This window comes from Balaenoptera physalus (assembly GCF_965194825.1).
Source record: "Balaenoptera physalus genome assembly, chromosome: 11".
NCBI classification, from domain to species: domain Eukaryota; kingdom Metazoa; phylum Chordata; class Mammalia; order Artiodactyla; family Balaenopteridae; genus Balaenoptera; species Balaenoptera physalus.
The window spans coordinates 73,754,175-73,779,197 of NC_138896.1; the positions used below are offsets into that span (position 1 = coordinate 73,754,175).

General features: G+C 40.1%; 1 protein-coding gene across 7 annotated transcripts in view; it reads right to left on the bottom strand.

Moving 5' to 3' along the window:
- DCAF1 (DDB1 and CUL4 associated factor 1) overlaps positions 1 to 22,863 on the bottom strand; it is an 87,536-nt gene extending 64,673 nt beyond the window's left edge. The window contains exons 1-6 of one of the 7 annotated variants that reach the window (XM_082414882.1): positions 22,544 to 22,845; positions 19,865 to 19,916; positions 13,956 to 14,073; positions 7,373 to 7,449; positions 5,190 to 5,263; positions 3,061 to 3,174 (exon numbers count right to left, since the gene is read on the bottom strand). In XM_082414882.1, coding sequence (XP_082271008.1) covers positions 3,061 to 3,174; positions 5,190 to 5,263; positions 7,373 to 7,449; positions 13,956 to 14,065 — 375 coding nt within the window. In that variant the 5' untranslated portion in view covers positions 14,066 to 14,073; positions 19,865 to 19,916; positions 22,544 to 22,845. Of the gene's footprint in view, positions 1 to 3,060; positions 3,175 to 5,189; positions 5,264 to 7,372; positions 7,450 to 8,280; positions 8,377 to 13,955; positions 14,074 to 19,864; positions 19,917 to 22,543 lie in introns of those variants that run through there. The other 6 variants (XR_014251234.1, XM_082414883.1, XM_082414881.1 and 3 more) reach the window with 6 other exon arrangements.
- Positions 22,864 to 25,023: the final 2,160 nt, after the last annotated feature.

Here is a 25,023-nt window from a genome sequence, read left to right on the forward strand (position 1 = left end):
GGATCGACCCTGTGCCCCCTGCAGTGGAAGTGTGGAGTCTTAACCACTGGACCGCCAGGGAAGTCCCCAAAAATAATGATTTCTGACTCATTAATTTACACACTATAATTAAATGTTTTTAAAGAAGTAAAACATTGATTCACACCAAAATATGTGCATAGGATATTTCTGAAAGGTAAAGAACATCATATAATCCAGCGGTAAGGTCTCACAAGGTTAAAGAGGTTTATAATCCACGCTCTAGGACATTGGATTCAAGGCAATGTTATTTCCAACCTAATTATGATTATCTTTGAATAATTCACTTCTTTCAACTTAATAAAAATCAGTTATTAAGAAACAAAACTGTTCTAGGCCTCCCTGGTGGTGCGGTGGTTAAGTATCTGCCTGTCAATGCAGGGGACATGGTTTCAAGCCCTGGTCAAGGAAGATCCCACATGTCCAGGAGCAACTAAGCCCATGCATCACAACTACTGAGCCTGCGCTCTAGAGCCCATGAGCCACAACTACTGAAGCCCGCTCACCTAGAGCTCGTGTTCCACAACAAGAGAAGCCACCACAATGAGAAGCCCGCTCACCGCAACAAAGAGTAGCCCCTGCTCGCCTCAACTAGAGAAAGCCCGCGCGCAGCAACAAAGACCCAATGCAGCCAAATAAATAAATAAATAAATTTATTGAAAATAAATAAATAAATAAAATAAAAATACAAAACTGTTCTTGCAGAGAGCTTTATTATTCAAAATATCCCTTCATGCTTCCAACATCCAGAGGGTATTCACTTCATTCTAAACATACAATAAAACTATAAAGAATCAGAGATGATTTTCCTACAATGACAACCAGGAAACTTTTACAAAGCACAGTAAAATCATCTGTAATCTTCTATAAATCTTGCATATAACAAATACACTGCTGTAAGTGCTTCATTTTCATCCTGCTTTTCAAACGAACTCACATAAAAAAAAAAAAGAACTCACATTAAAACATTTTTGACAGGAGATAGATTTTTTTGGTCTCCCACAGTGGTAGCTAATTAGAGATTTTTAAATCTAGTCTACACAATACTGCAAACTATAGCATTAATAACAATGTTATTCTCTAAAATACATTATGTGGTACAATTCTGTAATAAAATTTTCTTAAAAGTTAAGAAAATCTGTTTCCAGATCTTTTGCTCGGCTTATGCATTTAACTATACTGAGACTTCCAGATTTTTTCAGAAGATTAAGTTTTTAGTGTCTTTAAAAGCAAAGAAAGCTATATGGCATACGCAATTCACACTGAAATTCTTAATGCTAAGAGACAAAATATCGACATTACTTCTAAAAACACAGCAACTAATTTTTGACAATTGAAATATACACAGTCGCTAACAAATTACCATTTTCTGGTCTTCATAGCACTTATCCTTACTTGAAATTATCAGTTTGTCTCTGTTCTTCCAAATATATAAATGTAAGCTCCTATCTTGCTGACAAAATATTCCCAGCACATAGCATAAAACACAGCACAGCAAAGCCTTCAGAGTGAATATTAAATACTGTCAAGAATAGGACAGTCTTCCTCAGAACAGAATGTCCTCATCACCGGGGAAGACTACTCATCATTAAGAATAAGAGTCTGAATTATTAGAGAAATGCAAATCAAAATTACAATGAGGTAACCTCACATCAGTCAGAATCACCAACATTAAAAAATTTACAAACAATAAATGCTGAAGAGGGTGTGGAGAAAAGGGAACCCTCCTACACTGTTGGTGGGAATGTAAATTGGTACAGCCACTATGGAGAACAGTATGGAGGTTCCTTAAAAAAAACTAAAAATAGAACTACCATGTGACCCAGCAATCCCACTATGGGCATATACGCAGAAAAAAACCATAATTCAAAAAGATACATGCACCCCGACATTCCCTGCAGCACTATTTACAATAGCCAAGACATGGAAGCAAGCTAAATGTCCACTGACAGAGGAATGGATAAAGAAGATGTGATACATATATGCAATGGAATATTACTCAGCCATAAAAAGGAACGAAATAGGGCTTCCCTGGTGGCGCAGTGGTTGAGAATCTGCCTGCTAATGCAGGGGACAAGGGTTCGAGCCCTGGTCTGGGAAGATCCCACATGCCGCGGAGCAACTAGGCCCGTGAGCCACAACTACTGAGCCTGCGCATCTCAAGCCTGTGCTCCGCAACAGGAGAGGCCACGACAGTGAGAGGCCCGCACACCGCGATGAAGAGTGGCCCCCGCTTGCCGCAACTAGAGAAAGCCCTCGCGCAGAAACGAAGACCCAACACAGCCAAAAATAAATAAATTAATTAAAAAAAAAAAAAGGAACGAAATAACATCATTTGCAGTGACGTGGATGGACCTAGAGATTGTCATACAGAGTGAAGTCATAAAGAGAAAGACAAATACCGTATAATATCGCTTGTATGTGAAATCTACAAAAATGGTACAGATGAACTTATGTGCAACGCAGAAATAGAGTCGCAGATGTAGAAAACAAACTTATCGTTACCAAGGGGGAAGGGAGGGTGGGATGAATTGGGAGATTGGGAATGATACATATATGCTACTATATACAAAACAGATAACTAATGAGAACCTACTGTACAGCACAGGGAACTATACTCAGTGCTCTGTGGTGACCTAAATGGGAAGGAAATCTAAAAAAGAGTGGATATACATATATGTATAACTGATTCACTCTGCTATACAGCAGAAACTAACACAACGTTGTAAAGCACCTACATTCCAATAAAAAAAAAAAAAAAAAGAATAAGAGTTTGAATAAGATCATAAATTGTTAAATCCACAAATCCGTATCTAAAAACATATGATCTTAAGATTTTAAAAAAGACTACAGCACCCAAGCAGCAAGTACTCATTAAAATAGTTATTTAAAAATTTTTTTTATTGTGTCTTAATTCCTTAAGATTCTATAATATAGATTACTACTATAATAAGAAAAAACTATAACAATTATTTTAACAAAGAAAAACAGATCAGCATTCAACTAAAAAATAAAATGTTGACTTTTCTTTTTAGTAAGTACCTTTTCTTGAAAGACGACAGCAGTTTCTAGCCCTGGCATGATGTCCAGTAGGAGTCTGCAAGCGGCAGTGTTTAAAGGGGGCTCTCGGCTTGTCATCACATATGCATTCACCAGCTGTAAAGAAAAGGAGTACTTCTCATCTGAAATTCAACCCAATCAAATTAATAACATCTAATAAATCCTTAATACATTCCCATAGCTTGCCTAAAGGGTATTAAAGAAGACTATACCTAACATTACTAATTAAACCTCTAATTATTAGAAATAGTTATGATCCTGCTGAGCCATGATAATACCATATAATTTATTCTGCCACTTTAAAGTCAAATCCCCCTAAAACAACTCAGCAACCATAGAAATTAAAGCTCAAGGAGTATCACAAAGAAAACACCCCCCATCCTCATATACACTTTTTCAGAAGGATAAAACAGGGCAAGATAAGCCTCCCCTCACCCCTCCCTGATTCTTGACAATAGTTAACGAAAAAATTCGAGTTTTATATTTTATATATATAAATGTATCAATAAAACTTTCCTTTTGGCACTCATCAAATAAATACTGGATCTCTAAGTGGCACTGTGTTCTATTGCTGGGTATACAACAGTGAATAAGACAAAGTCCCACCATCAAAGGGTTCATAATCCAAAAGAGGTGACAGCTGGAAAAACAAATATCATTAAGTACAGGATGCTACAGAAGCGAGAACATGAAGGACAAGTAGGAATAGCTAAGGAGGAGTGGGAAAGAGAGGAGGGCCAAAGGTCAGGAACTGAAAATGAGAGAACAGAGGCCATGAGATTGGGTTTATAAACCAAAATAAAAAATTTAAAATTTATCTTGAGAGCAATGGGAAAGCACTAATGGATTTTAAGCAAGAGACTGCCATGATCATTTTTTGCATTTGATAAAGATTTTCGGGATATAAGTAAAGAATGGGTTGGGACAAGATAAGAAGAGAAACCAATTAAGAGGCTATTGCAGTATCAAGAGATGGTGGTAGCTAACCTAAGGTCTGGCAACAAGGGCAGAGAGAAGTGGAGGGATTTGTGAAGGTTAAGGGGGAGGGCACAATAAGACCTGTAAGTTCACTGAATAAAAAAGCTTAGAGGAATAAAGGATAACTTCCAGCTGGCTAGGAAAGGACACCATTACTGAGCTAGAGCATAAGAGAAACAGACTGTGGGGCAAACAATTAGACATGCAGAATTCAAGGTGCCTGTGGGAAATATTCATGTGGGAACGTCTAGAAGGCAGCTGGAAGTGATCTGAAGCAGAGAAGAGACACCAATGATAAAGAAATAAAATTGGGAATTAATATAATACAGATAAAAATAATAGCTAATAATTCCTGAGCCCTCATGTGCCAGGTTCTGCACTAAGCACTTTTCATGCTTAATTTCATTCAAGGATTACAAAAACATTTTAAGGTAAGAACTATCATCCCTATTTTATAGATTAGGGAAATAAAGCTTCGAGAAAATAAAGCTTGGAGAGGCTTAAGTTGCCTAAAGATCAAAATGTCAATGAAGAGTGCACTTAAACCCAAAACATGGACCCCAAAGCCCATGCTCTCTCTCAAGCATCATGCTATTCCACCTCCAAAATCACTAACAGCCACAATTTATTGAATAATTACTATGTTCAGGAGTGTGAGTAATACATACTTTTTTTTTTTTTACCCTCATTTACTCCTCAACAGACCGGAGTTAAATAAGGCACCTTTCTCTCCCTCCACATGCCCGATGCACACACCCATAGTGTCAGTGCAGAATCATACGGTACATATCACTCTTATTTTTCTATTCAGGAACCCAAGAGAACTCCTATATTCCCAAACTCAAAATCATCTCACCCCAGAATGAGCACAGATGCCTTGGGAACCCTCACCAACATTCAACTGAACAAAGTACACACCAAAGAGAAAACACCTTGGCCACAACCAGGACTTTGGTAATAAAGAAGTCCATGAGTAGTCTATTTCATTGAACCAATACCAAATTTAAAAAGCTACCCACTCAATTCCCAACTTTGTCAAGGCCTCAGGAGAAAACAGACTATTTACAAAAAAACAATAAAGGTACAGCATCTGCTGATGATAATCTCTGGAGAAAAGTAAGAAGCAAACCTACTGCATTCATGAAATCATCATTCTTGAAGAGTATTCTCAGCAAGTGGCCCAGCATACACTCTGGATCAGCTCGACCTACCAAAAGAAGAGGGGAGGAACAAACAAAGGAATGAGTAAGTCATCCCAGTCAAGCAACTCAGACCTCTGGAAACGCACCTGGGTTGTTTAAGTACTATTAAAAGGCCAGCAAAAATTAACAGAAACAAAGAAAAGATTCTTTTGATGAATCAGATTTCATAAGGAACATTCTTTAAAATTAAAAATGACAATAAAAAATTTGAGACACTGCTCTCTAACCTTCCCATCTCCCAGCATATTGCCTACACATCAATGCTGAATTAAATAAATAAGCACTAGACCCAGACCAGTATCACTAAGAGTATACAAGGTCTACAAAAGAATCATAAAGAAGCCTAAGAGAATGAAAACCCATGACTTCCCAGACAAAGAAAGGAAGGAAGCACAGCTTCTTTTGATGAGTGGCCTGGAGAAGATAGGCTCCAAGTCCAATCTCTCAACTATAATGCCAACAGCAGCAGAGATGTGTCCTCAAACCTGTAATGACACTCCAGGTTTGGGGGACAGGGGGAATCCCACCAAGCAATCACCAATTCTAGAGATAAAATAAACCTGGTCATCTTAACTTCTGAGCTCCTGGGGAAAGAAAGGAGGCCAGGAACCTAGGATTTACTCAACACACAGCCTAAATGTAAAAGAATTAGTTAATGGTTGGGAAAATTACTGGTTTGCTTTTAAAACAGATATCATCTATTTAATTTTCCTTTCAGAGTGGCAAATTTAGTCAAAGGATACAATTTAGGATGAAGAAAAGATATAAGCTGCTGATATAAAGTTTTTACCAAGCTGTAATTAATATCCCAAAGTAATTCACAAAAACAGAAGTTAGAGAATGGTACCATAAAAACAAACGTGGACCTCAGATTACTTAACTCTCTCTCTTTATAAAAGATGAAACTGTGACCCTTGTTTTTATTAACAGAAATTATGCCTAATGACAAATATGACTTAACATAAGTTAGGAAGGAAAAAAACTGTCTTTAAATTTCTACTGAAAAAAGGCATTCTTCTCTCCCTTCTTCCTCGTTATCATTTTATCCTTTCCAAGGCCATGTCACTAAGCATGATCATCTCTTTAATTCTTTTCACAATCTCATGAATTAACTTAATTTCTTTTCACTTTCCTACTATTTCATGCTCTGATTGCCTTACTGAAGATGTGAGTTCAATAGCCATTCTCAAAGTCACAAGTGGGGATGTCTAGGACAAGAGCAGCAGGTAACATCACATAAACAACTGGACACTCAATCTGAAATGCTTAGCTTACTTACATTTGGGAATAAAAGTCTAAGAAACAGAAATAAACCCTGGAACATTTGGGTGGATATACAATGTTCTTATTTTTATAAGTCCCACTCATTCTCACTATCTCTCCACATACAAAATCTCAGACTCTTCTCTCCAAAAAGGACTCCTGGTTTTACAAAGAGAAAATGTATATGCAGTGTGGGCCCACACGACATAAGCTTTGCCCACTGGTAATCTACCTTAGAGAGAACATAAAATAGCAGTCTCAAGTCCCATACAGTTCTGTATTACAGCAAATTCCATGCCAAAGCAGGCTGGTTTGTCATGGCTCTAATTAAATTAGCCCAAAAGAAAACCACATTGGCATATTTTAGCTGTTGGAACACTAAAGTAGACATCAAGAAATCCATTCATTCATTATTCAAGGTTCCAAGCATCAATTTCATAACTAAAAGCAAGGCACTGAATGCATTCTCAACCACATCTCCCCGTTAGTAAAAGGATAATTATTGTTGTTAGAAAAATGAAGGCACAGAGGATAACATCTTTTGGTTTAAAAGTCAGAAAGAGAGAACATATTTCTCTTTTTACATCTTTGTAATCGTATCAACTGAGTCAATAAGGTATATCTATATAATTCAGTTCCTTTAAGTTAGCTTCTAGTAATAGTAATCTTCCATTTAATAGGTAAATATTAAAAGTATTTCCATTTTTCCAGGAATTTATTTTTCCTCTCTGCCCCCACCTTGAGCAATATTTTAACAAATAAATTCTATTTCAATTGAAAAATATTCCTTATATTAAGCAGTTTTCTTTTGTAAGAAAATTAGAGCCAGGCTTAAGAGAACACAGTCTCACCAGGATGTCGATCATCAAATGGGTCTGGATCCCCCTTACGATATTCTTCAGTTTCTTTTTCAATCAATTCAGACATCCTAGCACAAAGAGAAGACAGGGTCAATTCTAGACAAGCATACAAAAAAAATGTATCACGACCTACAATAGTCAATTAAACAATCAAGGTACAAAATAAAAGCAAAAAATTAGAAAAAGGGTATTTTCCTAACAAACATAAAGATCTAAACAACTATCTCATAAAACAATTTCCACTCCCAAATTCATTCTTCTCTCCAACTCTCCTGTCTCAAAAAATAGCACTAACCCCTCAGAAGCCAAAAACAAGGAGTCATCATTAAAACCTTCCTTTTTCTCCCCATCCCCCACAGCAATAATTCCTATAAGCTCTACCTACAAAATATCTCCTGACTTCAATCATTTCCTTAAATCTTGACCATTCCTACCCTTGTCCAGACCACCTTTATCAACTTCTGGACTACCTGCAATAGGCTTTTCCCTGGTCTCCTTGTTTCTTGCTTCCATGCTTGACCTGACACAATACACCTCCAACTTTCAATGACTTACCCTCAACTTAAATTAAACCCAAGCACTACAAGGTTTACAGTAACCTGGTTTTTGTCTGCATCTATGACCACTTCTTGTACTCCTCCACCCCTCCTTTATTAAGCTACAGTCACATGGCCTTCCCTGCTCTTCAGAGTCCAAACTCATAACTGCTTCAGGACCTTTCTAGGTGCTGTTACCTCAGCCTATAACATTCTTCCACCCACCCAGGTTCCCACCCCTGCCCTAAGCAACCACTCACCTACTTTTTCTCACTAAAGATTAGTTTTGCCTGTTCTACAATTTCATATAAATGAAATCACATATACTCTTTTTTTTTTAATTTATTTTATTTATTTATTTACTTTTGGCTGCGTTGGGTCTTCGTTGCTGCGTGCGGGCTTTCTCTAGTTGCAGCGAGCGGGGGCTACTCTTCGTTGTGGTGCGCGGGCTTCTCATTGCAGTGTGTTCTCTTGTTGCGGAGCACGGGCTCTAGGCGTGCAAGCTCAGTAGTTGTGGTTCGCGGGCTCTAGAGCGCAGGCTCAGTAGTTGTGGCGCACAGGCTTAGTTGCTCCACGGCATGTGGGATCTTCCCGGAACAGGGATGGAACCCGTGTCCCCTGCATTGGCAAGCGGATTCTTAACCACTGCACGACCAGGGAAGCTCCACATATACTCTTTTTATGTTTGACTTCTTTCACTCAGCACGTTGAGTCATCCATGTTGTTGCATGTTATCAACTGTTCTTTTTTATTCACACATTTTTTTTTGAAATAAGAAAAATCACTTTCTGAGTACCCTAAGGACTGACATTTTAACCTATTATAATGACAATCAAATAAAAGGCTTTCATGCTCTCCAGTATCTAGGATGCTCTATCCTAACTCAAATTTTCCTGCATGCTTTATTTCCACAAAACCATACCTTCTAGTCTTAAGGGTTAAGCTCCCTGCAAAAATTCTTGCCCACTCTGGTATATTTTTCCCCATCAAGCCTCAAAAGTATTTCTACCTTTTCTACCTTTCCCCCTAAACTCTGAAAACTCTCCTTGCCACAAAGGATGATCACACAAAATGTATTTTAAATTACATATTATAAGATCTACTAGTATCTTCAGCGGAAACTAAGCAACATAGCACAGCAGAAGTTAAAAACATGGATTCTGGAGCCAGATGGCCAGTGTTCAAATCATGTCTCTTCCCCTGTTTGTGACTTCGGTCAAGTTATTTAACCTCTCTGCGCCTAATCTGTAAAATGAGGATAACAGTCCCTATCTTACAGAGTTTCCCTGGAGTTAAAGTTAATATATGTAGTCTGCTTAAAACAGAACTTAAGTCAGAGCTATTTAGGTGGTGTTCCTATGGAAACTGGGAATCAATAACAAATAGAAAACAAATTAATCTAAGGTAGATATTGATGCAATGGGGCAGGAGGGAGCCTTCTGGAGGTAGTACTCAAGTTCTATAATTTGATCTAGGTGATGATTTTATAAGTAAACAATCCATCCCTCAGTATCCACAGGGAATTGGTTCCAGGACCTCCTAGGGATACTAAAATCCTCTAATGCTCAAGTCCTTTGTATAAAATGGCATAGTACAGTTGGCCCTCCACATCCACAGATTCAAGCAACCGTGGGTCGACTATAAATTGTATCTCAATAATATAAAAAAAACCCCACAAAACCTGGGTTAAGCTCATACAGCTTGGTGCAATGCCAGTCCTTTTTCACAGAATTAAGTCAAAGGCTTGATTATAATAAATAAAACAACATAAAAAATAAAAAGTCAATCAAGTTATAGAGTTGTACATTTTTCTTAGGAAAATAGCCAAAAGATCATTTAAAAAAATAGTCAGTAAAGGAGTAGGTAAGCCTGAAATTCATTTGCTTTTCATGGAATACACCAAAACACCCAAACTGAAGCCAGTTTGCAGGGTGAGAGGGATGACAGATGTGAAGGTAATTTAGGAAATAGCCAGTGAACTAACAGACCCACAATTTGAAGGATGGTAAGAGTTTTGCCCCTATCTAAAATAAACTATACTTTGAATTCATCCTACTGTCTCTTAAAGTCCCAGTCTAACCTTAAAGATCTTTTTAAGATCTTGCTCCATATAACTTTATCTTCCATTCCTACCTTATATTCACCCTCCACTTTGGTGGGCCCATTTCCTCACTGCCACAAAAACATGCCCCAGTTCATTCGCCCCTAGATACATTTTTCAGTCACATTTGAACTTTTCCTAGAAAACCTTGTCTCTGCTTTCAATCAAGGTATATTCTACCAACTTTCAAGTCCTTGTTCCAAGGAACCTTTACCACATCCTACACTGGAAAGCCCACTGGAACTGGAGTTAAAACCCAGTATTTCAACCTTAGCTTTCTACTGCCTGGCTATAGTCTTTTGGGTTTTTTTGTTTTGTTTTTTTGTTTGTTTTGGCCACGTTGGGTCTTTGTTGCTGCGCGCAGGCTTTCTCTAGCTGCGGCAAGCAGGGGGGTACTCTTTGTTGTGGTGCGCGGGCTTCTCGTTGCGGTGGCTCCTCTCTTGTTGTGGAGCACGGGCTTTAGGTGCGCGGGCTTCAGTAGTCGCGGCACACGGGCCCTAGAGCACAGGCTCAGTAGTTGTGGTGCATGGGTTTAGTTGCTCCGCAGCATGTGGGATCCTCCCAGACCTGGGATCGAACCCGTGTCCCCTGCATTGCAGGCGGATTCTTAACCACTGCACCACCAGGGAAGTCCTATAGTCTTTTGCAAGCAGCTCAGAGGATGGCTATCTTTTAACAATGTAGCTCTCATACCTTTAGTGACAAATGAAGAAGCTGAGGTTCAGAGAAGTGTCTCCTACAGTTCTGACACACAAAAGGTCCTCAAACATTTGTTGAATGAATAGAAGAAACGGACTCATTCAAATTCTTTCCATTCTCCTAACCCCTATAATATTTTCAAACCACACTGCCAATCTAGCACTTCATTATATACCATTTTGTACTACTATGCATTTTTTGGAACCATCAGTTGCCTCCCAGATGGTTATCTCCTTGAAGATAGGGTCCCTCCATTTAGGCTCTGCACTGCTGAATACCATAGCATAATGACAAAGTTCAGGGTCAAATATGATAATTATTATGAAATAATCCTGAAAATAAAGTTTTTTGGTTTTTGGTTTTTTTTGGCCTCACCACGCAGCTTGCAGCATCCCTGCCCAGGGACTGAATACGGGCCCCAGCAGTGGAAGCACCGAGTCCTAACCACTGGACCGCCAGGGAATTCCCGAAAATAAAGTATTAAAAAATACTTTATATTTTATATTTTTTGAGCAATTAAATGAATCTACCACTAACACTATCATCCCCATTTATAACTCTCTCCTCCTTTCAAAGGTACATCAATCATAATCCACACACGTTAAATGCACAATACTTAAGATTCTTAAATTCACTGTGGCTGCACTTCAAGTAGCTTGTGATTAATAGTTCTTAATCTCCAATGCCTCTACAAATGAAAATCCACTTTCCACCAGTCAGCAATAAACCTTTCCCTAAAAAAAAAACTGTACTTTCACATGTTCCCTACCTATCAAGAGCAATTATGAACAAAGCATTTATCCCTGTTTAAACTTTCATAAGATCATAGTTCTCTTTATCCCTAGAAAACAGATCATTGCATAAACAAAGTTTTTTTTCTCTGCTATGATATCACAGATTAGATGTTAAAGAACCCCATGTTCCAGAGGCTTCCTGCTTAGAAAAACCATGGGCATCCCAACCCAGCCTTTTTTTTTTCACTTTCTCTTCTTCCTTAACACATTCATTCAACAAAATTATGTCCCACACAGTTTACTATGTACCAAGCATTGGGCAAGTCAGTGTCTGAGGAAACACAAGGAGACACCAATAAAAATGAGTAGTACCTGACTTCAAAAAAAACTTACAATTTAGTGAGGAGACACATGTAAAAAGATAATTATAATACAAGTAGTAATTAAAATGGGTGGAAGACTTTTTTAAATTGAAGTATAGCTGATTTACAATGTTGTGTTAATTACTGCTGTACAGCAAAGTGATTCAGTTATATATATATACACATATACATACATTTTTTTCAAATACTCTTTTCCATTATGGTTTATCACAGGATATTAAATATAATTCTCTGTGCTATACAGTAGGACCTGGTTGTTTATCCATTCTATATATAAAAGATTACATCTGCTAGCCCCAACCTCCCACTGCATCCCTCCCCCAACCCCCTTGGCAACCACCAGTCTGTTCTCTATGTCCATGATTCCATTTCTGTTTCATAGATAGGTTCATTTGTGTCATATTTCAGATTTCACATATAAGTGATATCATATGGTATTTACAAACATGATTCTTGAACTGCTTCCTGAAAGGACTAGAGCTTGCCAGGCAGATATACCAAGGAAAGGCATTTCAGGCCAAAGAAACAGCAAGTGTAAAGGCACACAGACACTGGAAAATATGGTTCTATTCCTCTCTGAAGAACAACACTATGAGGCAGAAAAAGGAGGTACAGACTAAATCATAAATGGCCTCATAGGCCACTCTAAATTACATTTCATTCTGAAGGAAAAGGGTGCCAGGGAAGAATTATGAGCTGAGGTATGACAATCAGATTTGTGTATGAAAAAGATAAATCTTTCAGCAAAGGGGATGATATATTAGAAGAGGGTAAACTGCAGACAGAGGGATAATGCACACTGCCTAATGAGCCAGTCAAGACATGATCAATACCTAATAAAGGAAGTGGGAATGGGGAAGAAGAGGAAGCAGAAACCCTCAGGGCTTGGTGACTAAGTTGTGCTAGTAAAGGAATACACTAGGGAGAATGATTTTCAGCTTTTAGTTTATAACTATTTACACCAAGGCAGGGAGTACAAAAGCACAAGCTGTGAATGAAGACGGAGGTAGGATGAAGGTGATAAGCTCTACTTTGAACACAGTATGTTTCAGGTGTCTGTGGAATAACCAGGTTAAACATGTGTACACCCATCAGCTGAGAAATGGGTCTGAAATTTTTAAAAAGAAGGGTCTGAAGTGAAAATAGAAATTTGAAAGTTAACATGAGAATAATTTTTTAAATCATGGACAGAGATGAAACTAGGTAGAATACTTAGGCTGAAGAGAGAAGAGAACCACAAACAAAACCTTGGCGCTAAAACACTGGCAGGAGAAGAACCTAGGAAAGAGAATGACAACAAAAGGGCCTGAGAGGAAAGGGAAGAAATTTTAAAAGGTTCAAGAAGTAGAGAGATAAAAGACTAGTTCTGACAGAGAAAAAAATGGATTGAGAATTCATGAAGTGAGCCTTCCTTCCTTCCTCCTTTCTTTCCTTCTTTCTTTCCTTCTGTCTTTCTGTCTCTCTCTCTTTCCCTCCCTCTCTCCCTTCCTTCCTTCCTTCCTCTCTCTCACTTTGCTTCATCTGGGAAGCCAGAAATTATTTTGCTCTGAGAAGTGAGAATAAACTAGAGGAAGTGAAAAGAGAAGAAAGAGAATTACTGAAGGCCCAGTCTGTTCTCTTGAGAAACTATTTAATGGCCTACGTTATGCCAACGCTTATGCAGGGTCTGAATGAGTGTTGTAAGGTCAGACCCAATGACCCCATTGATTTTCTGGCAGAGTATCTTTTCCAAGAACAATCCTGAAATGCAGTGAAACTTTAAAGATCTCGTGTCATATACTTTTACAGAGCTGGAGATGAGTTTAACATTGTAATTTGAAAAATTGCTTTAAAAATGCTTTTCTAGTTTTGGGGAAATTTTTTTCTTCCTGCAAACAAATATTTTATTAAGTAGAATCATTAAAAAAAACTTCTATGGAAAAAAAAACAAAAAGAATTCACAAAGTGAAAATGTTCTATACCATTCTCCAACTTTTTTTTTTTTTTTTGGCCACGCCGTGTGGCTTGCAGGATCTTAGCTCCCCAACCAGGGATTGAACCTGGGCCCACGGCAGTGGACTGCCAGGGAATTCCCAATTTTTCCTTTTTTAAAAAAAAAAAAAACAACTTAATTGTTCATACCTGGTAAGGATAGGTACCATGTCCTGCCCACTGCCATGTTCCTTTTCCCACTGCTCCAGCAGGGTAGTGAGCTCAGCTTTGGAGTCCACATGTACCGCTACTGTAGTCATGACTTGGCCTAAGGAAGCAAAAAAAAAAAAAAACCACACACACACAAATGAACACAGGCAAATAAACCTGACATACTTCCTATGAAAAGAAAAGTGAGGAGGGAGGAAAAAAGGGATGAGCAAGCAAGGGAAGTAACTAAAAGCATGGGAAATTTAACCCTTGGACCCTGTAGATAATTTTATTTGTGGTACAGTGGGAAACCCATGATTGGGAGCCTGGATACTCATCAAGTCATGACAAACAAGTCTTTTCATCTCTCTCAACCTCAGTTTGCTAGACTGTCAAATGAGACAGGGTACTGGATCAAAATCATGATTCTTAACCTTTCTAGGATCAGGAATTCCTGGGAATCAGACAAAACCTATGGTTCCTTTCTCCCCTCAGAAACACACATACAGCTATCCCTGCTTTTCAGAGAAGTTCGCTTTATGCCACTTCATTTTTATGAAAGAACTACATTAGTATCTGTTTTTGTTAACCCAAAGAAATCTGAAGAGGACTTCTGCTTTTATGAAAAAAGGCGAAAAGCAAAAACAGCGTTGTTTGCTTTGCAGTGAGCCGTTATAAAGGCAGTGTGCACCCCAAGCAGTGAGAGTGGCCCCGCCAAGCTCCTTCCATGGGAACTACACTCAGCATCAAGCTGCTACAGCTTTGAACTGTGCCTGTGAGCATCTGTGCTTTATCTCAATTTCTGTGCATCCGTGAGCAAGATGTGTCCTAAGGTAATTGCCTCTTCAAGTCATTTCAGCTTACGAAAGGTTTCACAAGAACACTCTACAACCTGTACCTATACACCACATGTATAATAATCCCAAGTCTAGAACTCTGAGGTCCAAACCTTTGAGGTTTTTTTTTTTTTAAATACAGAATACAGCAAAAACTACTCCCAGAAATATTTTGCTCTTGTAAGTCTTCAGGGAAAGTTCTATGAAAGATAAGCAACATATTCCTGTTAATTCTTAGCAACAGATCAAGAACTGAAGTGGATATCATTACCAACATCAAAGCTGAGAAAGAATATTATAAACCCATTCATCCTTCAGCCTTCCTAATCTGTCTCACAGCTGATCTTCTGGAAGGAGGATAAGAGGCTGGAGAAAGGCAGAAAAAGTTGCTGGGTTGAGTGATCAGCCCAGGGGTACAGAAGGACAGGGAGGTGAGACAGGCTCTGAAGGAGCTGCATGTGACATCCACACGGGGAAGAGAGGTTTATAAGGGACTCCAAAAGGAATAAATGAGACCCAAACGTTTAGATGGTTTACAGATCAACTTCTTTGCCAAAGCAGTCTTAGGATCAAAATGTCAAATCCTGCCATGCAAAATGTGTATTTTCACAGAAATAGCAACTGTTCTGTAAAAAGTTTCAGTCCACAAAGGCATTACTAGCTCATCTAGGATTACTGTTCACTCTTCTACCACAAGACCAAAAGAAATATATTTACCACCAACTCTCTAAGTTTTAGACATTTATGTTTTAATCAAGTTGACGCAATTCTAATAGTAGATAGTGATTCATGTCACCTGAGCTACCCCTTACTCCAGAGAACAAATATTTCCAAAAAAGAAAAAAAAAAAAGTTAAAATGCTTTTCTACAAAGAATCCACATTTTCAGTCTTTCTAGCCAAAGATATACTAGAGATGTGACCAACTAATATACATTTCTGACCTTAACTTGAGAAGACCTAGGTTGTATTTCTGACTGCAATCTACTAACTATATATGCATTTTTTAAAATAAATTTAATAGGAATAATTATAGATTTGTAAAAAAAAAAAAAAAAAAGTTGCAAAGATAGTAAGGAGAATTCCCATATACCCCTCACTCAGTTCAGGTTCCCCTAATGTTACCTTATTTTATAGTGACACAGTGTCAAAATTAAGAAACCAAAAACTGGTATATTATCTTAACTAAACTCCAGACTTGATTCAGATTTCACCAGTTTTTCCATTCACGTCCTTTTTCTGTTCCAATATCTCATCCAGGCTACTACATGACGTTTAGTTGTCATGTCTCCCTAGTGTCCTCTGGTCTCTGACAGTTTTTGAGTTTTTCCTCATTTTTATGACCTTGCCAATCTGGAGGAGTATTAGCCAGGGGGTAGAGAGGGGCAATAATTTAACCAATTTTTTTCAACAGTAAAATTTTATGCTAAGGTAAAAGACCTAGAGACTGGGCAAAGTAGTATATGTGGTAACAGCAAAATTAATCTCTTAAGACACATCCTAAAAGTGCAGGGGAGAGATGGCTTTACTGGTGCATTCTACCAAACATTTAAAGAATTAAGATCAATCCTCAAATTCTTCCAAAAATTGAAGAGGAGAGACACTTCCTAATTTATTACATAAAGCCAGCATTACCCTGACACCAAAGACAGATAAAAACATCACAAGAAAACTATAGACCAACATCTTTTATGAAAATAGATGCAAAAATCCTTAACAAAATACTAGAAAGATGAATGCAGCAGCATATTAAGAGGATTAGATATCATGACCAAGTGGGATTTAACCCAGGAATACAAGGGTGGTTTGACATATGAAAATCAATTAAAGTAATACAATACATTAACAAAATGAAGGGAAAAAAATAATCATGTGATTGATAGGGAAAAAGCATCTGACAAAATCCAACACCCTTTTGTGATAAAAACACTCAATAAACTGGGAACAGAAGAGAGCTTCCTCAATACGGTAAAGGGCATTAATTATAAAAACCAACAGCTAACATTATACTCAATAGTGAAAGACCGAAAGCTTTCCCCCTAAAATCAGAAATAAGACAAAGATGCCTGCTTTCACCACTTAAACACTGTACGGAGTTCTAGCCAGAGCAATTAGACAAGAAAAATAAAAGCCATCCAAGTTGGAAAGGAAGAAGTAAAATTATCTTTATTCACAGATGACATGACCCTATATATAGTAAATCCTAAAGAATCTACAAATAAAAACTATATAAATAAACAAGTTAGCAAAGTTACAGGATACAAGATTAACATGCAAAAATTAGTTGTATTGCTATGTACAAGCAATAAACAATCCAATATGAAATTAAGAAAACAATTTCACTTAAAATAGCACTAAAAAGAATAAAATGCTAAGGAATCAATTTAAGCCAAAAAGGCACAAGGCTTCCACAAGGAAAACTACAAAACATTGCTAGAATAAATCAGAGAAGACCTAAATAAATGGAAAGACATCCTGTGTTCATGGATTAGAAGACTTAATATTGTTAAGAAGGCAATACTCTCCAAAGTGGTCAACCGTCAGTACAATCCCTACCAAAATCCTAATGACCTTTCTTGCATTAGTGCAAACATCAATCCTAAATTTATATGTAATTGCAAGGGATCCTGAATAACCAAAACAATCTTGAAAAAGAAGAAAGTTAGAGAATTCACACTTCTGACTTCAAAACTACAAAGTACGATCATCAACACAGTATGGTACTGTCATAAGGAAAGACATAGATACCAATGCAATAGAATTGAGAGTCCAGAAATAAAATCTCACATTTATGGTCAATTGATATTCAACAAGTGGGCCAAAACCAGTCAACAGGGAAAGAATTTATTGAAAGACCATTAGACCATTACTAGAAAGACCAATGTTTTCAACAAATTGTGCTGAGACAACTGGATATCCACATACAAAGGAATGAAGTCGGACCCTTGCCTCACACCATATACAAAAACTACCTCAAATTGAATCAAAGACTTAAATATAAGAGCTTAAACTATAAAACTCTTAGAGGTAAATCTTAATGACTTTGAAATTGGCAAGGGATTTTCATTTGACATCAAAAGTATAAGCAACAGGGCTTCCCTGGTGGCGCAGTGGTTGAGAGTCTGCCTGCCAATGCAGGGGACACGGGTTCGAGCCCTGGTCTGGGAGGATCCCACATGCAGCGGAGCAGCTGGGCCCGTGAGCCACAATTGCTGAGCCTGCGCGTCTGGAGCCTGTGCTCCACAACAAGAGAGGCCGCGATGGTGAGAGGCCTGCGCACCGCGATGAAGAGTGGCCCCTGCTTGCCGCAACTAGAGAAAGCCCTCACACAGAAGCAGAGACCCAACACAGCCAAAAATAAATAAATAAAATTAAAAAAAAAAAAAGTATAAGCAACAAGGGAATAGATAAATTGGACCTCAACATTTAAAACTTTTGTGCGTCAAAGTACATTATCAAGAAAGTGAAAAGACAACCCACAGAATAGAAGAAAATCTTTGCAAATCATATATCTGGTAAGGATCTAGTATCCATAATATATAAAGAACTCCTACAACTCAACAATGACAAAAAAACCTGATTCAAAAATGGGCAAAGGACTTGAACAGACATTTCTCCAACGAAGATATACAAATGGCCAACAAGTACATGAAAAGATGTTCAACATCATTAGCCATTAGGAAGATGAAAAACAACACCACAATGAGATACCAATCATACGACTAGGATAACCAAAAGCAAAAAATTAGAAAATAAGCACTGGCAAGGGTGTGGAGAAACTAGAATGTACACTGCTGATAGGAATGTAAAATGGTACAGCAGCTATAGAAAACAGTTTGGTGGCTCCTCAAAAAGTTTAAAAAAAAAAGTTAAACACAGAATTACCGTATGACCCAGCAGTTCCACTCCAAGTTATACACCCAAAATAATTGAAAACAGATATTCAAACACTTGTACACAAATGTTCAAAGCACATTCACAAGAGCCAAAAGGTGGAAACAACCCCAAATGTTCACCAACAGATAAATGGATAAACAAAATGTAGTTATATTCATACAATGCAGTATTATTCAGCCGTAGAAAGGAATGGAGTACTGAGACATGTTACAGCTGTGGATGAACCTTTAAAACAATACGCCAGGCGAAAAATGTCAGACACAAAAGGTCACATAGTCTATGATTTTATTTATATGAAACATTCAGAATAGGCAAATCCATATACAGAAAGCTACCTAGTGGTTGCCAGGGACTTGGGGGAGGGGGAAATAGGGAGTGACTACTTAATGAATATAGGGTTTCCTTTTGGGGTAATGAAAATGTCTTGGAACTAAAAGAGGTGATGGTTGTACAACACTGTTAATCTACTAAATGCAACTGAATTGTGCACTTTAAAATGGTTGTTAATTTATGGTATGTCAATTTTACCACAATTTTTTTAAATGGGGGGAAAAAAGGCCCAGGAGGGAATGCCTCTTGGATAACTTAAGCAATCAGCCTAGTAGAGCTTATAAAGGCAAATTTAAAAGAAATACTACCTCTAACAAAGGTCAACTCAAGGGCATTAAAATAGTAAAATTTTAGAGTTCAATTTAGAAACACACATGTACTTCTGGTATCATTTTCAAAATTTCCAATTAACTATGCCTAAAAATAATTATAACTTTGGGAATATTCACTTGCCCAGGGAAAATATAAACTTAAACTAAAATAATAATATCAGTGATAATTCATTTTACTCTCAATGAAAGATTAACAAAATGCAAAAGGTGCAGTCATCTTGTTACAGACAAGACAGTGAAGGTACATTACTCAATTCACCATGTTCCAAAGTGAGTTCTTTAAGTGGTATGCAGAATTTATGGCCTAATAGTGATACAACAGTTACCAATTACTGAATATCTGTATGAGATAGACACGTGGTTAAGTAATCTATTTACATTATTCTGAATTTTCACAACCACCCTGCCCTTATTTTACAGATGAGGAAAAGGGCTCAGAGAGGTCCCCAAGACCACTCAATTGGTACTTGGTAGAAAAGGGGTTCAAGCATTCAAATCCCAACTCTGCCAACATACCTGTGAGATCTTGGTCAAGTTATTTAACTTCTCCAAATCTCAATTTCCTTATCTGTAAAATGGAAATAGTTGTTGCAAGGGTTAAATGATAATAATGTCCATACAATGGAATAACATAAAGCCCTACAAAAAATATGTAGAGGGAATTCCCTGATGGTCCAGTGGTTAGGACTTGGCGCTCTCACTGCTGGGGCCCCGGGTTCGATCCCTGGTAGGGGAGCTAAGATCCCGCAAGCCACACAATGCGGCCAAAAAAAAGTCTTTATCCTGAAGGATGCCTGCCAAAGTATTTAGGGGTGCTGTGTCTGCAACTTATTTTCAAATGGTTCCACGAAATAAATATATACCACATCTACCTACTAAGAGAAAACATGGCAAAATATTAATAACAAGTGTTGAATCTAGATGGATAAATAAGTATTCATTTTACTATCCTTTCGAATTTTTTTCTAATTAAAAAGTAGGAGATGGGCTTCCCTGGTGGCACAGTGGTTAAGAATCCGCCTACCAATGCAGGGAACCCAGGTTCAAGCCCTGGTCCAGGAAGATCCCACATGCCACGGAGCAACTAAGCCAATGCACCACAATTACTGAGCCCGAGTGCCACAACTACTGAAGCCCGCGCGCCTAGAGCCCATGCTCTGCAACAAGAGAAGCCACTGCAATGAGAAGCCCACGCACCGCAACAAAGAGTAGCTCCCCCTTGCTGCAACTAGAGAAAGCCCACGCGCAGCCACAAAGACCCAACCCAGCCAAAAATAAATAAAGTAGGAGAAAACTAATAAGAATTTCCTTTCCTAATTTGGACCAACTCTCAGTACACTGTCAAGTGAGAACAACAAAGAACACTCTTTGCTTTTGTGTGTGTGTGTGTGTGTCCCTGCAAGAATATATAAGAAACGGATAATAACTATTACTTTTGTGGCAAGTAACTGATCTTCTGAAGGATAAAGGTAGAAAAAAGTTTTTTTTCACTATATGTTACTATCCTAGCTCTACCATTTTTCCACTATTTTGTTACCTTTTGTAACTTTTGAGTTAATCCATAAAATCTGTTCTCTTCTAATACACAATACTATATGGCCTATTCGGCAAAAACTATCCCAAAGTCTAAAAAAAAGTTCACGTTAAGGATTCCCATAAGGTTACAATTCTGAAACAAATGCCTGTAAGCACTCCTCTTTTTTAAAAAAGAAAAAAACCCACTGGGAAAAAAACCCAAGTCTGGAGCTTCAAGTAAAATTTACCTAATAATTAGTATAACATATTAGATCATGTATAACAATACTCTATTACTGTCCATGACCATGACAGAAACAACACTGGTAACAAACCAACTTCGATCACTTCAAACCAACATGTGGTTCATTCCACCAGATTCCTCCTCGATAAAGTTTAACTACTGTACAGCAGATAACATAGTAAAACACTGTGCTCTCCAACTACTCAAGAGATGTTGAGCATAAAAGGATTTCCTTCATAGTTCCCAAATTCTGTATCTATTATTTCCTTTACATCCAAAAATATATCACCACTCGAAAATGGATAATAAGTGTAATATACAAAACCCAAATCTTGACAGCGTCAAGAAGAATAACAAATCGATTCCTAAAGAGTCTAATTATACAAGCTTACAAAAACCTTAAAAGTAAATTGAGACAAGAAGATTACAGGACAACACTGCCAATGAACCCCTCACTCTGTACATTAACAAAGCGTTTAGAACAGGAAGATGCTGTTAATAATTAAAACTTGTAGACTAATTAAAAGGCTTCATTGAAAAGACAGAGTAAGGAAAAACTGAGGCCAACGTGACACAGTCAATGACGAGTCATCTAGGACTCAAAAAGAACTACTACAAACACTCCAAAACTACTTCTTCAGCACAAGCAAAAGCCAAGCGCTAACAGTGCAATAAGAGGAAGTGAGACGCAAACCGTCTAGGAAGAGGGAGCTAAGCAAATGCCTGACATCCAGTTAAAAACGACTGTAACCCCCGGAAATAGGATCCCGGGAAGCTTGGCGGGCACTCCAAGGTTTGGCTCTAAGCTGCAGGACCCGGACACCTCTCCTTCCATCCATCTCCTCCACCATGGGGGCGGGGGGGGTGTGTGTGGGAGGAGTGCCCAGAGAGCCCGCCCCCCCTCGCCCGACCAGGAGCCGGGCGGATGCAAGGGGAGGTGGCACGAGACCGAGGGAGGAGAGAGCCAACCCAGGTGACTGGAACTAGGGGCGGAGACACAGTATGGGAAGGGGGCCGCCATACGACATGAAAGATGGAGCCACCCACCCCGACCCCAGGCCCGTACGGAACGAAGCCTGGGAGAACTGGGAGGAAAAAAGTGATGAGAGGAATGAGAGGCGCCCCTCCCCAAGATAGGGGCGGGCACACCCCTGCCCCCCAATCCGGGCGGAAGAGTTACTCTTGGGAAGCTTCTTTTGCGGACTGGAGGAAGAACGTGGAGGCCCCGCCCCCGAGCCAAGAATCTGGAGGATGAAAAGTCCTGTCAGGCCCCGGACCAAGCGTCCCGGGAGGCCCGGCCCGCCCCCTCCCAGCCGGCGGCCCAGGCAGGTGCCGCCCCTCCCCCAGCCCAGCGCCCACTCTCCCGCCCGACCGACCATGCGCCCTGTCTCCTCGCGCCCCTCCCGCAGAGCCGTCTCCCTCCCTTCCCGACTCACCTTCCTGGGCGGCTCCGCCGCTCCCCCCTGACCCCGCCAGCGGCCACAGCTCACACACGCCGCCTCAGGTCCCGCACTCTCTCCCCCTCACTCACACACAACGCGACCGCGACTCCGGAGCGGCCCACATATTATGCGTCACTCGTTCGCTACGTACGCTGCGCGCGCGCGTCCCCCGACTTGGCGCGAGGCTTGCTGGCAGGAGGCGGGAGGAGAACGCGAGGGCGAGCGGAGGAATATCTACGAGCCCCAAGTCGCGTGGAAAATGAAGTTCCGCCTCTAGGGGCGGAGCCCACCAAGTCTTGATTGGCGCGTGAGCAGTTTGCCCCGCGCGTTGACTTCTGGGGTTTGTAGTTTTTAGCATAAACGAGAACTGCTACATATTCATTGGCTGCTCAGGAAGGCGGAAGCGAAAAGCGAAAGACTCGATCCTCCCAGCCCAAAGCTAGAACGGCTGGATACCTTCCCAGTACCTTATTCGGCCTGTGTGACAGGGAAGAGCCGTTGTTTTATTCTCCCATTGGCCTCATTATACCTAGAACCTACCAGGATCTAAGAAAATATTTCCCGAAGTGTATGAGAAATCACAGCAGTCATTAAGCAGAAGGCTCTGGTCTTCCTGTTCAAGACCTAGCCTGTAGGATCAATAAATATTTATCCTAGGTATTATATGTGAGGCAGAGAAAAGGAAAAAATCAAAAGGAAATAGATTAAGGCAGAGCTGACCTCAGAGGTCATCCAATTTCTTTATTTTGCAGCTGGGAAAAGTGAGACGCGGAGAGAGTGAGTAACTTGACTCACATCACACAACCAATTAGCAGCAGAACCAGAACGACTCCTGACTCTGACTCGGGGATCCCTTTTTGGAGACGTGAAAGGTAAACTCCACAGCTGAGCAGAATCTCTCCCTGACAAGATCCTATCGAGCCTTTATCTCTGGGAGTCCTGAGCAAGTTTCTGTGCATTTTTACGGAGTCCTCACAGTCAGCACTTTCACATGGGGAACATGGACACAGCAGGCCGTCTGCCATGCTCAGGTTCCATAGCTAGATTAAGAAGCTAGCCAGAGCCTGGGTGCTGGGTCTCTTGATTCTGTTCCCCACCAGACCCCATTCCCCGCTTTCCAGAAAAGAGACCTCCCTCCTCTTAAGTATGTAACTTGACACAGGTGATACTCAGGCACAAAATTCTAGAATGTTGGATGGCAGTGTGGCAGACGTGCCACCTCTCTGCAACGCTTTCACCTGCCACAACACATAGCTCTGTTCTCTGTGCTTCTGGGACTTTGCCTATAATGGCCACTACCATTACCTCTGACTTTATATAGCTCTGAGCCAAGTGTTTTAACCACACTTTTTCATATAACCCTCACTACCACCCCACAGGGTAGGTACAGTTTGCCACCTACACAGATGAGAAATCTGAGCCCAGATTGGTGGCCCAAGGAATGGGGCCCAGGTTCATGGGTCCAGAGGCTGGACTGATAACTTTCCTACATCGGTGCTATAGCAACCCTTCACCTGACTTTCCTGCCATGCCTCCCTGGGTCATGAACCCAAAATGCATGAGAATGGAGCACTCAAGCCTTAGATACCCTCCATTTTTCCATGATCTAGCCAGTGCGGTGGTGACTTCCCCACTGACTGAGGTCCTGAAAGGCAGATCCCTTGTGGGAACCCAGGTTCCAGCTTGCCTCCTCCTGGCACAGCCTCAGCTTGCCACCAGATGGCACTGCTCCCCTTCAGAAAATCAGCCTGGGGCCCTGGGTAAATGATGGGAATAAGGGGCATGCCAGAGGGCCTTTGGAGAAGCCAGGGCCCAGGAGGCTGGGGAAGCAGAACAGGAGCTATACAGGACCTGTCTAGCAACTGCTTCCTCCATAATCTCTGTTCTATAATGCCTGTGCCCCCCATACCTCTGCCAAAAGCCCCCCCCACATACCTGCAGCCACAGACCTGCAGGCACTCCCAGACTCCCACTCTGGGAAAAGACTGCACTCAGGTTTTCTGGGCTGCACACACATTTCAAGCACACTCACTGTCACATTTCGTAGGCCAAGGTAACGTGTGCCAGAGACACAAGCATGCACTCCCATGCACTGGCGCCAGTCCTCACAGCCAACACTTTCACATCTAAGTACATTCAAGTACAAAGCTACAGATAAATCAGGCCCACACACCCAGCTTGACCTGGCACATCACACCTGAATCATTGGAAAAAGAGATTCCTTGGCCTCTTTAGAAGAACATTTCTGGACTCTGTCTCCCTCTGCTCTGTGTGTGCCCATCTCCCCTTATGGTATGCCTCAAAAAGCAGCAGCCACCATCCAAAAGGGCAAGAAGTCATGCTTGCAGGGCTGCCCAGTGGCAAAGGGAGAGCAAGAGCAGCCCAGCCCTGGTCCCAGCACGAAGGGCTACAGACTTAGGTATGATCCAACCTGCCCTCATCCCCACACATGCCCATGCACTAGGGTAGGAAAA